The sequence below is a fragment of the Pleuronectes platessa genome, chromosome 1, assembly GCF_947347685.1.
Source record: "Pleuronectes platessa chromosome 1, fPlePla1.1, whole genome shotgun sequence".
In the NCBI taxonomy this organism is placed as follows: Eukaryota; Metazoa; Chordata; class Actinopteri; order Pleuronectiformes; family Pleuronectidae; genus Pleuronectes; species Pleuronectes platessa.
The window spans coordinates 21,830,697-21,847,108 of NC_070626.1; the positions used below are offsets into that span (position 1 = coordinate 21,830,697).

Genomic DNA, 16,412 nt, shown 5'->3' on the forward strand with positions numbered 1-16,412 from the left:
TTATGAATCTTTTGAGGGTTGTCTTATCAATATTTTATCCCTTCCAGCTTTTCTTAAGGACTTCTTTCCTTGCATGACCTCAGCGTCTTCACTCTCCATCTCTGCGAGGGCTGTTTGGCCCCAGGTTGTCTTCCTGGTGTATAGTTTCTTGGCATGATGGCTTTTCTACAATGTTTATGACATTAAAAATAAAACATATATGATGTAATATAACACTAAAATATGTTTAAGACTAAACTTAACTTGTGCTTCATGGTGGGGTAAAGTGAGACACTGTCTCACTTTACCCCACAGCATTTGTCCCACTTTACCCCGAAGCCACAATTTTAGAAAAACAACATCTCTTATCAATTCAGGCTAATCTTCAGCTAGCATCAATCACATGGTTTTATATGTTGGAAGTTCACCAACATGTATGATATAAGTTTTTCTACTGATTCAATTTGTTCAACAGTTGATAAGTTCCAAGCAAGAAAATTTACTTTTACATGCAAAAAACAAATTTTTGTGAAAAAACATACTTTCCACAGCACCAGCAGCAACTTCTCCTTCATGGCAAGGGGGGAATGGGAGGGGCTTAAAAACATAATGGTCAAATGACCACAAATGTGTTCCGTTGCCTAGACACAGGGGGTGTCTCACATTACCTGATGTCCCACATTACCCCGCTCTCCCCTAAATCTTATTAATGAATCTCCTTAAATAGACGTGACAATCGGAATAAAAAAGACTTGGAATCAATTATCGCTCCTTCTCTTCGGCCTTTTCAAACTACAGTTGTGAAACCAAATCCCTAGTGGAGTCAAAGGGTGCTACCTGTTAACATTCCAACGACAACAAAGAGACACAAACTACAAATGACACTGCCTCCTTTAGTGTGGGGCCTTATTAATCCTATGTAGGGGGGTAGTTCATCCTTAAGGCTACATCCGTACGACTAACGCATCAACTCTGCCACTGATACGCCTGCTGTCCACACTGCTCCTGAGTTTTAGAGCCGTTGGTGAATGAAATGGTGAAGTTTCCAAACGCTGCTGGCCCCGATATTTGCTTTAAAATTAAGGTGCTTGGTTTTATTCTTTACGGGTGGAAACTGAGATGTTTGGAAACAATTAAATAGACACTCACAACTGCTGGCTGATCGGGTGTTCAGTCATATCATGGCCTTTGTTGATTTGTCAGGCTCCTTCCACGTAACCCCCTTCCAGAAGAAAAGTTAGGCATTAGCCTCTGCTACCGCTATACAACGCAACATGGATAATCAAAACCAGCCCAGCTGACCCTGTTGTCTTTGCTTACAGCTGTTGTGCAATTAAATTCTGCATTTACAACTGTTTACATGCGCTGGAGGGAATGATTGATATTGGCACGCACCTGCCCAGCGTACTTGAGTGTTCACGTGACAGTTTTCAAAATAAAACATAGTAGTATGGATGGAGGCTTGCTCTGTCTGTGACAGTAGACAACACAACGTTACAAACAGAAGCTGTTTAATGATATTTAATTCAAATTAGATTACTTTCAGTTATTCATAAGTCTATTAAACTGAGGGAACTTGAACTATTAATGATGCTTTAGAAACATGTTTACTTATTGTACAAATTATCCTGCCTCTGTGTTACTGTTTCTTCCCGTTTCTATTGTTGATGCTAAGCTAAGCTCAACTAACTGTCTCTTAGCTCGTCGTAACATCGTGAATAAGCACATTTCCAAGAAAATCGGACCATTCCTTAGATTCTGTGAGCGTGTGTTATCATGTCGTATTCACAGTCATTGTGTCCAGCACTTTACCAGATCTAAAGAGCACCGTGTTAGTCACTGCACTGACTGAGGGCTAAGTGTGTCACCGAGCTACATTTGTGCCATTACTCCGTCAGGGAGACTCGAGGTCGTTTGTTTGGATTTGATAAAGTGGAAACAAATCTTAAAGAAAGGCAGCAGACTAATGGGCCCAGCTTGCGACAAACAACTGCCCACAGCTGTCTGGGGCTCATATCAACGCCACTCATACTCTGGCTCTGGCTGCATGTTGACCTTCACCCTCACACCAGCACATTATTTCCTCATGAGTAACCACCACTTGACTGGTGCTCAGAAGAGGCAGCTGATAACGAATGGAAAACCAGTCAGCCATTCAAATATGATAAGAACAAAGAAATATTTGGGCTATAAATGTTTGCCAGAGACGAAACAATGTTTGGACGAATGATAGATGAAACATGAAAAGCTCAAATGTAGAAAATGTACACACTATGTGTCTTAAATATTCTGGACTGAACAAAAGACATTTGCTAAACTTATTTTCTTTTTTAGACACATTTTGAATGCGTAAGTGTTCTTTCATATTCATTCAACACATATAAATTAAGTCGGGCCCATTATTTGTGTTTGTACTTTACTGCTCACTTGTGCCTTGTTATCTCTGTGGATGTTGGTGACTCAGAAGCTCCAGCTCAGCCCACTACTGATGCACCTGGTGAGACCACTGCTGAACCAGAACAGGCCCCCGCTCCGCCTGCAGCAGAACCAAATGGGGTCGAGTCCGCGCCACCAGCTAACGATGCCCCTCTGGCAAACGACCCTCCGCCCGCAACCGATGCTCCACCTGCCAAAGATGCTCCTCAAGCTGAGGGTGAGTTACTCAGTTCCAACAATCATATAATCACTCACACATTCACTCTCTTGTCTGGACCATTCTGCTGCCCACACGATTATGATCTTTGACTTCAGCTTCCTCCTGAAAGGTCAAAACATACCAGTGTTTTTGTTAAAGAGTTGCTGCCACCAACACACAAAGACACAGTATGTCAGTAAGGTGTAAATTACATGTTTATTTGCCCCTGTGGCGTCAGCACCCTTTGATGCATGATACCTGAATACAGGTATTTAAATTTGCTACTTTTAAATACTTTCCTGGGTCCAATTATCTACTTGCATGACATCGCATATCACTGCTATGCAGATGACACCAAACTGTAGCTGTCAGTTGTACGCTGCTTTTGGATCTAAGCTCCTCCCAAATGAATAACAGAAAATTTGAAAATGTATTTTTATTCAAGTGTCAAAACCTCATTTGTTCTCTTAAAATTAACAAATATTCTGCTGTTGATACTTTGATTGAGTCCCTCAGATTTTGAATCACCTGTTGGAAGAATTCAAAAAATACTATCAGAATTTTTGTATTTTAAATTGTTATAACCCAATTTCAGAATGTTAGGTTAAATGTAAGTGCTTTGAATTAAGTGGGAAAAATCTTCAAATAGTGCAGATGAAACCTTTATGGCTCCGAGCTCATATGAAGAGTTCAGCATCAGTCTAAATGAAGGTGGTATTTTTTCCCTCCTCTGATTTCCAACTTGCTGCTGGACTTTTGACATTTCTGTCATGAACCTGTTTTCAGAAGAACAGGCTCCAGACACCAGACAGGACCTGATTGGAATCTTCACAGAGAAACCCCAGAGTGGAGAAGTGACTGTGGGTGAGTGACTTCATAAAAACAGGAATGATTAGAATCTCTCTTGGAAAACAACTAAAAACAAAAACAAAATGATAGAAGATTATGCATAAGTGACGATTAAGATTTGAATTCCTCTAATATGTCGGAAACAATTAAAATTATACTACAGAAAGTTGAAGGTTTGTCAAGTATTGCTAGACAGAAACCTGTTTAATTCATAACAAGGTTTAGAGTTTAAAAAATGAAAATAAAGATGAGGAAAGGGATTATAATACCAAACAGATATGTACATGTCAAATTCCAACCTATGAAATTCACTGCTGTTTAAATTTGCAAACCGATATAACATGACAGAAAATGTACAAAATATGTAGTCTCTGCTGCTAAATTATAGGTACTACACTTATTTGTATATCAGATAATTTGTTAAACCACATGACAACTGACACGTCTGTGCAGGTGGAAACATCACGTTTGTGGCTAAAGTGAACGCTGGGTCATTACTGAAGAAACCCACCGTTAAATGGTTCAAAGGGAAGTGGATGGACCTCGCCAGTAAGACTGGGAAGCACCTTCAGCTGAAGGAGGCAGTCGACCGCAACACTAAGGTACCGAGAAGACATGAGAGCAGCAACATGGATATCAAAAGAAGAAAATGTATGGTTTTTGAAAAATTTCATTTTCTTGAACTTCCCATGGGACATATTTATATTTTTATTGGGTTGAAATTACTTCTTTGAACATGATAACACGATGAGATGCAACCTTAAAGGTGAAGTTGCGGCAGAGATAGCCCCTCTACGAATTTCCTTTCAGAATAAAACAGAATGAGAAATATTTACATGGAAATGAAGCAGGGGAAACCTAAACCTGAAGCTGACTTATGATGTTCTATGTATGAAGCTTATTCTGTAGCTCATAGGTTATGGTGTAAGATGAAAGATGTTTGTCATGGACCCTCCCTCACATCTCTCCTCACACGTGTGGCTGCAGGTCTACACCTTCGAGATGCTGGTCATCGAAGCCAAGCCGAACTTTGCCGGAGCTTACAGATGTGAGGTTTCATCCAGGGACAAGTTTGACAGCTGCAATTTTGATTTGAGCGTGCATGGTGAGTACTTTGTGTATTTTTGATTTTGTTAATGTAGCTTACAATCATGATTAATGATTTGGTCACCGACACGATTGCGTTGTATGACAATAACTGTGGATTATGCTCTGCATTTCAGAGGCGAGTGCTCCGGAGGGCTTCGACATAAGAGCAGCATTCAGGCGCACGTAAGTTATACTATGACACTTTATCACTTTGTAGAAAATATACAATGCTTTTAGTCAGAGTTAACATTCAAATTAAATAAACACTGATTATCCCTGTTTGTTATTTGTGGTAAATATTGTATTCTGATGCACACAGGAGAGCTCATGGTAATTGCTGAGCGAGTGCTTTAGTGCTGGATCCCTGGCACATCTCTTCAGTGGTATCACACTGTTATAAATGTCAGCCTCTGTGTTTAGCCTCTGTACAGAAGTTATACAAATCATGTTACCTATAGGATCAGACCTATTTGGGTTTTCCTTACATTTTACATAAAAAATCACAACATTTTATTAAACAATAAGTCAGTTCATAGAAGTTGATAAACATTAATAAAATCAGAATATCAGAATCAATATCAGAATATCAGTTCTTTGACATGTACAATATAGCATCTATTAAAAACATTCTTCAAAAATGTGTTTAAAGGAAACATTTAAATCTGATGCCTTGTTGATAAGTAATGATTACGAACTGAATATCTTTGACCATACTTCTTTTGCTCCAATATCTTATCAGTTGTTGTTTTTTTGGAACTTCAACCATCTATTAAATCTCATAATCTCAATTAATGTCATATCTTGTAATGCGTCACCAAATTAAATCAAGAATGAATTTAGCTATATCCTGCTATCTACTGGGAACATGAACTACACTACACTATGAATATGCAACCCTTATTTGGTGCTCTTTGCATTTTGGTTTGTATTCAATTCCTTAGAGACTAAATGTGAGCCCACATTGAAACTGGATAAATTAAAACATTAAGAGGTCAAAGGAAGGAAAACGCACAAATTAAACACCTCTTACACTTTAAATAAGTTTGTGAATATGATTGAATAGGTCCGGTAATTATTATCACCATGTTATATGTGAAAGAATAACCATGTAAATGCTGACCTATCAGGAGTGAAGCTGGTAAGAAGAGGACAGGACCATCATCAAGGTAGTAAAGTGGTTTGTTGCAACAGCGGAGGCTCAAATTCAAACTCTGATTTGTCGAAGAACAGAAACAGTGTTTTGGATGCTGCCGCCTCAGATCTGCTGACTTTGATTCACACAGCCGGGAGATCATGAGAGAGCTGAGACCCGGACGGAGCTGTAGCTGTTTACACAAACTGTCACCTTGTTAACCTTTTGACCCTCGATATCAAGATATTTGGTTTATTAAACTGTTGAGTAACGCGCACTTGTTGCAGCCGGGAGCTCTCTCTGATCCCCTCCTGGGTCTCAATCAAAACAGCAGAGCCAGCTGCACAAACAGCCACCACAGAGTGGGCTTTGACGGGGGGTTTGATCGAGAGAGCGCGCCGGGCTCTTCCACGCGGTTGCCACAGAGAGGAAGTGCAGCCGTGGTGTGTTGTAACTTCACCACGTAAACCAGGGACTCACCTTCTAATCCTTCTGTCGGATCAGAGGCAGGAAACAAGCAGACAGTCCAATCTGCGACCTGATCTTTATCTCCTGATCCACGTGAACATGCCCTCTATTGAGCCACTGCTGTCTCTTTAACCTTGAGTGTTTTCTATTGTTCTTGCTCGGACGACTGTTGCTGCTGCTGCTGTCGATGGCTTAAAGGAACAGTTTATCATTTTGGGAAATACATGTGCTCAGTAACGTTTTGCCAAGAGTTAATTGAAAAGTTGGAGACGGCGCTCATATCTTGGGGTTAAGATTTGATGGTGAAGCAGGAGTAGAAGCAAGAAGAAACAGGCTTTAACGTTATGACCGCTTAAACGTAGCATCCTTTCTTCCAGGTCATCCTCTGTCTCTCCCTAAGTTTCTTGTCTGCCTCTTTACTTTCAGTAAAACTCTCTGATTCAGTAAAAGTTCCACAGAAAAATGCTTAAAAATGCTTTTCAAGACGTCATCCGTACGATAAGTGTATGTGTCAGTCGGGAGAAACAGAAATGTAAAGTGGGCTGCACAACATGGATGCAAACCTGGAAGTCTGAGGCTACCCACGCTGTGAGCAGCCTTCATTAAAATGACTGGCTGCCATCTTTGTTGCGAGGGGAACCAGTTCTTCTAATGGTTTCCCCCTGTCTCCTGTCTTTACATTAATGGACCCCAAGCTCTGGTTCCACACAAACACTGAAGTGGCATAAATCCACGAGGTGTATTTCCCAAAATGTGGCCCCGTTCCTTCAAACATGGCAGCACCTGTCGCTCCAGCAAAACATCTGCCTGTCTTCACTTTCACTGTATCTATCAACCCACTCGTTCCCTGTCAGTCAACAGTCCAACACGATTTCTCTTGTTTTTATGTGGGTTGTAAAAACCTGGGTATGTGGATCTGTTTTATTTACTGTAAAACAAACCATGCCTGTAAAGTATTAACATTTATCTTTTCTTCGGAGAGATAAAGAAGCCTCTTCGTGCTGTTGATGTTTTGTTGCTGGTGGCCGATGTTTCCACAGTAGCACCGATGGAAAGGAAGACTCAGGAGAGCTGGACTTCAGCACCTTGTTAAAGAAGAGGTGAGCAAGGACAAAATAGGGATTTTAATGTAAAGCCTTTCACTTTTTTAAGATCTAACTCTGTCTGAATCTCATTCTTTCTGGATCGCCCCCCCCCCCCCCCGTGTCTTCAGAGAGTAAGCATCGTCTGCATCTGCAAACTTAAAGTTGGAATAATCACAAACTTAACCTGCGTGTAAATCAACATTAACACGTAAGAGTAACCTGATGTGACCTTTTTCTCCGGATTTGAAATATCAAATGAGGTTTGGCATCATATTGAGTTTGCAAAGGTTTCTCCAAAGTATTTTGCTTTTCTGCCAGTGAAATGACATCATACATATATACACATGCATCCAATTATGCCTTCATTTCACACCATAAAGGGTCCTGGAAACCTACGTGCCCAAACTTATTGCACTTTTTTTTACCTAACAGACACAGATTTGCTGTTTCTTTCACCCCTTTATTATTATTTTTTCCAGACATTTTGACTCCAGCCACTGAGATTCACTAATCGTGTTTGTTTTTTCTCTAAAGCCAAAATCACTTTTCAAACACATCAGACACGACTGTCACACACACTTCCTGTTCTCTGTGCACGGGAGAAACTGGAGCATTTGTCGAACTCTAATCTCAAGCATGATGTTGTTAACATGTGATTGAACTGACATTGTATTTAATAACAGCCGTGCTTCATCGCAGGGTCCCTACTGTGTGATGAAATAATATTTCTAATATGCTGGTTGTGTTTCCTCTGCTGTGTTTTAACTCGTCTGGTTTGTTTTGCCATATTTGCCTCTTGGGTTCTTCCTCTGAATGAGCAGCAGTTTCATAAAAACCTCACATCGGTAAGAAATTGTTGACGAGCTGTGTGGAAAAGAAGATTCTGTTATTTTAACAATATATTTATTTAAAAAAAATTACTGTATTAATTTATGACAATGCTGGAAGAGCTGTTATGCTTTCCAATTATCATCTGATCAATAAGTGATAATATCAAATTATGTTGTTTGCAAATCTATAGTATTAAGGATTTATCATACTGAATGTGCACACATTTTTTCTACAGTGAATTGTCTCCTGCTTGTTTATAGCATACGTCAGGTTTATTTTGACCTAATGTTTAATAATCCTTCACAGTCTTAAACAGTTAAATAATAGCACATAAACCATAGAAACCCAAAACATGAATACAAAGCAAAAAGGCAATTTTCTCTGATCAGTCAAATGCAGCAACAAGTAAGAAACAAGAAACAAGAAACAAGAAAACAGACAAAGAGCCAAAAAGGCTGAAACAGTATAAGCAGCTCATGCAACAGAGATTAACAGCTGAAACTTGTTAAAACAATGTGTTGCCCACAAACACTGACGAGTTGATAAGAAGAGGCGGCAGGAACCGAGTCAGCAGTCTGTGAATGAATGAGGAGGAAAAGTTGCTGAGGACACTTAGTGGACAGGTGTGGTAAAAACACACAGAGACAACAGACCGGTGCTGTGTCGAGAATCCAGCCTGACGCTCAACATGTGTCTGTGTTCACACTGGAAAAATCTATAATAATCTTTAGCTCATGGTTGAAAAAAATTTGAATAGATTTTGGATTCTGCTGAAACACCTCGAATGAAATTTTGTGAAAATAAAAAATTTACAAAGCAATGAATCTCAGGAAAAAATATTTTAGGTTTAAAATTGATTATTCATTTACATACATATGAACAAGGGAGGTGAGAAGCTTGAGTAAGGCCTTAAAACAATGAACATATAATGTTTGCTTAAACTAGTGAAGAGGGTTAATATTAGAGATCATTAATAATATATAAAGATACAGACATTATCTTGTTCATGATCACAAAATGACCAATATTTTATGAGGTGAATCTGAAATATTGTACAACACTTACTGCAGGGAATTATGATTTTGTATAAAAATACTTGATTCCTTGTACTAATGCATAAATCTAGATTCACTAATCCTCATTTGCTTGTTACGTTTCGATAGTAAATTATCTGTAAATAATACAAGTATTACCAAAATGTTACTGTTAGCGTATGTCTGTTATAGCCGTCATACTATGGTTTCGTCTCCACTGTTTTTCCTGTGGATCAGAGCCGTGCAGGTGAACGCGGAGCCCGACGTGGACGTGTGGAATATTCTCAGCCACGCTCCTGCCTCAGAATTTGAGAAGATTGCTTTTCAGCACGGCATCACCGACCTGCGGGGCATGCTGAAGCGACTGAAGAAGATGAAGAAGGAAGAGAAGAAAAGTGAAGGTAGGACTTTTTTAATGAGCCTCTCCTGATCTAACAAAATGTAGGGGAAAATAACACTGACTGATTATCATATCGTACGTATGAACTCAGCTTTCCTGAAAAAGTTGGATCCTGCCTACCAAGTGAAAAAGGGGCAGAAAATAAAACTTGCAGTGGAGGTCGCCAATTCAGATGTTGAGGTGAAATGGCTTAAGAACGGGCAGGAAATCCATCCGAGTGGGAGGTTTGAATCCGCCTCATCTCAATCAACGTGCTGTGCCTGTACATTGTTATGAATTCAACAAAGACCAGAAATTCTCAGGTTCATTTGTTTAAGTTTCTTATTTTCGCTGTCTTTTCTCTTTTTCACTCTTATTTCATCAAATTCCCGACCGTGTGGTTCCGGGACTTCTCTAGCAAGTAAGTGTCATGGAAACAAGAACAAAGGTTTCCTGGAAAACAATATGTTGTATGATAAGTGTTCGAAAATCCTCCTGCTCTGTTCAGGTACATATTTGAAAGTGTCGGCAACATGCGCTACCTCACCGTCAACCACTGCTCACTGGCGGATGATGCTGCGTATTGCTGTGTGGTGGGGGAGGAGAAGAGCACCACCGAGCTCTTTGTTAAAGGTGATCAGAGGTTTAGAGAAATCCAGAAAAATATGGATTTGCAGGATCAAGAGTTTCAAGTAAGTTTCTCGTTCTTATCTGTTCTCTGCAGAGCCTCCGATCCTGATCGTGAAGACTCTGGAGGATCAGATGGTCATGAATGGTGAGCGGGTGGAGTTGGAGTGTGAAGTCTCAGAGGAAGGAGCCAATGTCAAATGGTTAGTTCTTCTTCTTCACGCTCATAAATCCACCGTCTGTTAGCAGCTGAATTCTTATGGCCTTAGATCATTAAATCCTTGATTTGTGTTGCATCAATGAAAACAACCTGATGAGTAGAGAGATGATGGGGGGGGGGGGGGGGGGTGACATCCCCTTCATACCAAAATGAACAAACATTCCTCCTTGATAAACTGTCTGCCATCCCCTGTCAGCGATCCCTCCATCCCATCTGAGAGCGAGTGCTGCATGTTAAAACATCCACAAAAATCGTATTGTCTTTGGTAGGCAGGTAATATTCAGCATAAACTCAGAAGATAGTGCTTTTTCTGCGCACGTTCATTTAACAATCATACAGGTCTCGTTCCTTATGAGCTCCAAAAGTTAATCATCTGGAGATACACTCTGAAACAATATACACTCTGAGTTTGTTTAAAATCCATTGATACACTGTTGAGTTTACACAGAGGGGAACACAACAGGATCTGTATAGAAACAGGAACCTTGGGATGGGGGGTGTAGTTGGGTGGACATCCAGCCCCGTGGTAAGAATCAACAATTTATTGCTGCCTGTAGCTCTAAATCAAATTTGGACAAAAAGTAATTTGCATTCGTTGGATAAAAGCTTTTATAAGGGGTCATTAAATCAAATGTAATCACAGTTGTTTTAGTTTCTCTTTCAGTTCAAAGCAGATTTGCTTTCACTCTCACTCCAGGTGTTTATTGCTCAGACACCCAGCAGATGGCATTTGAGTTTGTCATGTGTTTAAAGCACTGCCTCTGTGACAGACTGAAGTCGTCCTGCAGGCTGTAAATTATCACCTCAATGAAAAGGTCACTTCAGCATTTTAGTATGTTCCATGTGACCTTTATCTGGAGGAGAAAGTTGTGTGATGGCTTCCATTTGAGTTTAAAATCACTTCCATGGAACTGAGGCCAAAGATCAATGAACGGAAACAGATAAAAAAAATCACTCAGACTTAAAGATTCATGAGGAACAAGGAACTGTCAGAATACAAAGTCGACAAAAATCCGTGCACAAATTTGTGTGCTCACCTTTGCAAACTTTTTCTACTATTTGACTTTCCAGGGTTCAAATTAAGTCACTAGCCTGTGCCGCAAAGGTGAGGATTGGCAGCAGTCAAAGGTCAAAATAATAGGTCAGAGGTCGCGCTTGCTTCACAGCTTTTAACAAGTTCACACTCTCTTCACACAGTAAAATGTTTGTCACATGAACTTAATGAGAACATGTTGTGAAGTGGTCATATTTGGGAAGAAGATCATAATGTGAGACATGCTTGAAAGCTCCAAAAATAAGCCTTTTAAATCTGGAGTCACTTTAGCATGTAATGTTTTTAACCAGCTCTTGAGTTTGACTACGATGCTTTCAAACACTATTGATTTCAGGGAGAAAGACGGCGTGGAACTGACAAGAGACGAGTCCTTCAAGTATCGCTTCAAGAAGGACGGCTGCAAACACGTTCTGATCATTAACGAGGCCACCAAGGAAGACTGCGGCCACTACAAGGTTAAAACAAACGGCGATGAGTCGATGGCTGAACTCCTGGTGCAGGGTGAGTCCCAGTCATGCTGTGTGCCGAGCACAGCGCGAGCCTCTTTTGTCAGTGATGAATGCTCCCAGCACACATTCTCATACCACACACCGACGGTCACGTGGCCTCCCCACTCTTGGCATGCCGTCTATTCTTAGGATGTAGTGGCTCTTGTCGTTGCCCGCGTCACTCTGCCAAGGTTACTGCAGTGATGTGTGCATTCCAGCTAAAGTTAGACGACTTGGACCATATTTCACCTGAAGGGCACAGGTCTGCTCGAGCGCCCTGGAATCTCTCTTTGGTCTTTGTTACCAAGGAGGTTGTGTTTTTTGCCCCCGTCCCATTGTTTGTTAATTGGTTTGTTTGTTTGTATAGCCAAATTAAACAAGGATTACGTAACTTGGTGGAAGGGTGTGGTTTATGTCAGGGAACATTTTCAATTGTTATGTTTTTGTTTTCCCTTTTGTTTTGTGGATTTTTGTTTCTTTGTTACAATTAAATCACTGCTTTATCAACATGTGTTATTTAAAGCAAAATAAAACATGGAATTTCTTTATAAAAACAAAAAATACCAGACAATCTTATAAATTCTACACTTTCATGATGCAAACTCATCAATTATTTGCCTAAAAAATCTTTCAAATATTTGACGTATGAGAAAAAGCAAGCTGTGGGTTTAAAGGTTTGTTTTATTAGTTTATGGTAGATTCTCCTCTTGCACCACGTCACACCGGTCTGCTGATGACAGGTGTGCACTGGGCCCCTCAGAAAGTCAGATTTTTTGATATTTATTAGATTTTTTTCAGAATCAGAATCAGAATCAGAATCAGAATATTTGCACATACAGGAAATTGCCTTGGTGTGGTTGGTGCACTGTACAAACAACAATATACAAACAACAATATAAAAACAACAATATAAAAACATCAACAATATTGAACAACAATATATACAGTAAGAGAGTTATATTTGATGAGTGTTTTTTTGTAAGCATGAATGTGTTTAAAATATTGGATATTTTGCAGGTGGAGATTTAAGGTGGATGCACGTGTTTTTATGTCTTGATTTTAATCCACAGGTGATCTAAAAACGAAGCAAGGTGACGGTTCAAATTCATCAGTACAAGGACGTAGGCAAAATATAAGCTAGCTTAGTTTCACCCTCCTTTGTTCTACCCCTGCAGTAACCATTTCATCTCAGTACCATCAGCTCACAGAGCAGGAGAACTCATTATGTACCAAAACCACTTCCATCACATGGCAGCCATCAGTGTTTGATTATAATTGGACATTTTTTTAGGTTAGAAGCTGTAACTTAGTCCTGGTTGTATAATGAATATATATACTGTTGTTTTTGTATATATATGTGATGTACAGGTGTGTGTCCCCACAGAGGTTGTTGTGTTCTGGTTCAAACCCTAACTTCGCTCTCAGTCCTGTTAAGCTTGTCTGGCCTGTTAATTGAACGCAGAGCCTGCCAAGAATGACTAGCTGCCTACGTGCAGCAGGGATCAACACCTCAGACCGCAGCAGAACTCCCATTATGATGCCATTCCCACCTTGTTCAGCCTCCATGGCAGCGGGCCTACGTGAAACTCCTGTGACCTTTACAAGGAGCTCAGTGTGAGCTGTCTCAGCCAGAAAACAATTTCTTGGAGATAACTTTAATAACTCCCATGTACAATATTTCTCGTGATGTACAGTAATAACCCGCGGGCTTGTGCATCTGGTCTTCATATCCACCCACTTTATTTTCTATCGTAAATCCAATCAGCCAACCCCCTCGTGTCTGTTGCTATGATACAACACACACAGGCCGCAAAAGATAATGAACACCTCTCACTTGAATACATCATTACCATAATGTCCTCGTGTACAACTTCTGCATCAATTTTTTTCTCATCACATTATCCTCACGCATCTTCATGTGATTGAATCTCATTCCGTCATCTCATAAAGCGACTCCCCCTCCTGAAGTCTGACGGCCTCAGACGCTCCCACCTCCTGAGCCTGTTGTTTTTCTGACTGTGTAGAGAAAGAGCTGGAGGTCTACCAGAGCATCGCCGACCTCACGGTGAAGGCCAAGGATGAGGCGGTTTTCAAGTGTGAGGTGTCGGATGAGAACGTGAAGGGAACCTGGTTTAAGAACGGCGTAGAGGTCAAGTCTGACGCCAGAATAAAAATCACACATATCGGCAGGTGAGGACATTTTTTGTGCACGTCAAATGTGCTGCGTTCATCCCAAGACGCCATCAAATAAACGTCTGAAAAACTTTTTAGGAACCACAAACTGACCATTGACGAGGTCAAACCAGAGGATGAGGGGGACTACACTTTTGTGCCAGACGGCTACGCTTTCAACCTTTCCGCCAAACTCAATTTCTTGGGTAATATTTGTACTTTTCATACATAACGCCACAAAATCAGTAAACATGTAAAGCCTCAGAATAAAAAATTTACACAAACGTTTTTCACTTTTTTCCTTTTCTTGTGCTCCTAGAGGTGAAGATCGATTTCGTGCCACGCCAAGGTACCACAACTTTAACCTCTATAAGCGTGCAGATTAAACCAGTTGAAATGCAAGAGCCTGTTCGTATTCACCATTTCTGCCCCTTTCTAAGATCCTCCCAAGATCCACCTGGACTGTATGGGTCGTACCGCTGACTCAACCATCGTGGTGGTGGCTGGAAACAAACTGCGTCTGGACGTCCCCATCACTGGAGACCCGGCACCCACAGTGATCTGGACCAAAGGAGAGAAGGTATAACAGGCAGATAGTCTCTTGCTGTTGAACTGACATGTGCCGTCTGTCCAGAATTCGATAGGTAAGGTGTGAAATTTCTGAACGAGCAATGCCTCATTCAGAAATACAACTTTACTAATGCTGAAATAATTCAGACAAATGCTGGCAAAATGTAAACAATATGCAAAACAGCCTGGAAATAACTATTAAGTGGCACTGCTTAGTTCCGTAGACAATGCTCCTAACAGCTCAATTCATTGATGCCTACTTGCTTACTGATCTTTCAGATGAGGAGAACGAGAGGTTTCAGGGCCTCTCGCTTCTCTTTGGCTTTTACCGCTTTGCTCTGCTCTAACGTAGGCTAGTTCTGTAAAACCTGAGGGAGGAGAGAAAGGAAGGTCGGCAACCACTTGGACCGTGAAGGATGGTGAAGTAAGTGTGCATGTCTACATGCCAGTGTGTATGGATTCTGTCTTGCTTGCGTGCAGTCGGGTGTGTCAGCTTTTGACCACGTGTGCCCTTAAAGACACAAAATAATTAAACAGGCTCACCTGGAGTCTTAGTCACAACTAGCCAACCTTGTGTAAACTTGTTGTTGTTTCACCACTTGAGTTTTGAAATTGAAAGATAATGCGCACAGCTGCCATCAAAATATTAAATAATTGTTGTTACTACCATTTGATTTACAACCCTGGAGAAAAAAGGGCTGCAACAGCAAAGACAAAGAGATGAAAAGCAGCTTCTCTGGTGCAACAAAAACCTGCATGCGTGTTCCCCGGCATGTCAGTGAGGTAAGAGCATGTCTCAAATCTCCCTTCAGACATAAAGCAAAGGAAACTGGGCAGTAAGTATTTTCTAAGGTAATTTTATAAAAAATAAAGAATTACTTTTCGAGTAAGTACCATATCCAGAAGATATCAAACAGATTAACTTTACTGTTAAAATGTCAAACTGACATACACTGCAGCCAAGTGTCAGTAGAGAAACGGTCTGTTATTTTCCACAGTGTGAAAGTGTGTTTTTTTACTGTGAGAGTCAGTAACAGATTGAGTGGACCTTGAGTTAAGGTTTCTCTCTGGATAAACTACTGTAGGTAAGTTTCGGGGACGTCTGGAGGTGGTGGTTCAAATCAACATGTGTTGTTGGCTTTGAAAAGCATGATTTACACAAATGCTTTGAGAAACGTACCTATTGCAAAGTGTTGTGTTTATCATGTCTCCAAACGTGGCATGTCGTTAACTCGCCTCGACCACGTCTACTGTACCACCATCACAGGATCCGGATGGAGAGTCACCAGTAGAGTCTCAGCTCAGGCATAATCCAGTAACTCTGCTCTGGTTCCCGTTGTGTAGATCCTCACAGAGGGAGACAGCAGGGTCCATGTTGATTCCATCAATGGCCACTGTGTCTTCACCATCGAGGGCGCTGAGAGGCAGGACGAGGGCATCTACTCCGTTGTGGTCCGAAACCCTGCAGGGGAGGACACTGCAGATATCAATGTGAAAGTTGTTGGTAAGATGCAACTCAGACTGAAATTAAGAGTTGGTTTTAATTGAACTAGACATTAGCCTTAACACCATCGCTGTTACCTACATAGACTGTATATAAAGATGGCCGACATGTCTCCACTTCCTCCCTTGCTAAACGCTAGTTAAAATATCATGAGTACAGGTGTCGCCATCTTGTGCTTTTGATGTCAGTTGGAGCCAATTTTGTTTTTCAATGTCCCATCCGAGAACATGGAGGAAGCGGGTTTATAACCTATACTACAGCCGGCCACTAGGAGGCCATCGAGATGATTTGGCTTC

At 40.8% G+C, this 16,412-nt stretch overlaps 1 protein-coding gene across 1 annotated transcript in view; it reads left to right on the plus strand.

The window, feature by feature from the left end:
• mybpc3 (myosin binding protein C3) overlaps window positions 1–16,412 on the plus strand; it is a 30,192-nt gene that overhangs the window by 3,991 nt on the left and 9,789 nt on the right. The window contains exons 3-21 of the mRNA XM_053426343.1: window positions 2,444–2,632; window positions 3,401–3,478; window positions 3,917–4,065; window positions 4,451–4,568; window positions 4,687–4,735; window positions 7,193–7,252; window positions 8,059–8,082; window positions 9,340–9,503; window positions 9,594–9,726; window positions 9,900–9,902; window positions 9,990–10,114; window positions 10,206–10,311; window positions 11,717–11,883; window positions 13,895–14,060; window positions 14,142–14,248; window positions 14,362–14,391; window positions 14,483–14,622; window positions 14,965–15,036; window positions 15,957–16,116. Coding sequence (XP_053282318.1) covers window positions 2,444–2,632; window positions 3,401–3,478; window positions 3,917–4,065; window positions 4,451–4,568; window positions 4,687–4,735; window positions 7,193–7,252; window positions 8,059–8,082; window positions 9,340–9,503; window positions 9,594–9,726; window positions 9,900–9,902; window positions 9,990–10,114; window positions 10,206–10,311; window positions 11,717–11,883; window positions 13,895–14,060; window positions 14,142–14,248; window positions 14,362–14,391; window positions 14,483–14,622; window positions 14,965–15,036; window positions 15,957–16,116 — 2,040 coding nt within the window. The remainder of the gene's footprint in view (window positions 1–2,443; window positions 2,633–3,400; window positions 3,479–3,916; window positions 4,066–4,450; window positions 4,569–4,686; window positions 4,736–7,192; window positions 7,253–8,058; window positions 8,083–9,339; window positions 9,504–9,593; window positions 9,727–9,899; window positions 9,903–9,989; window positions 10,115–10,205; window positions 10,312–11,716; window positions 11,884–13,894; window positions 14,061–14,141; window positions 14,249–14,361; window positions 14,392–14,482; window positions 14,623–14,964; window positions 15,037–15,956; window positions 16,117–16,412) is intronic.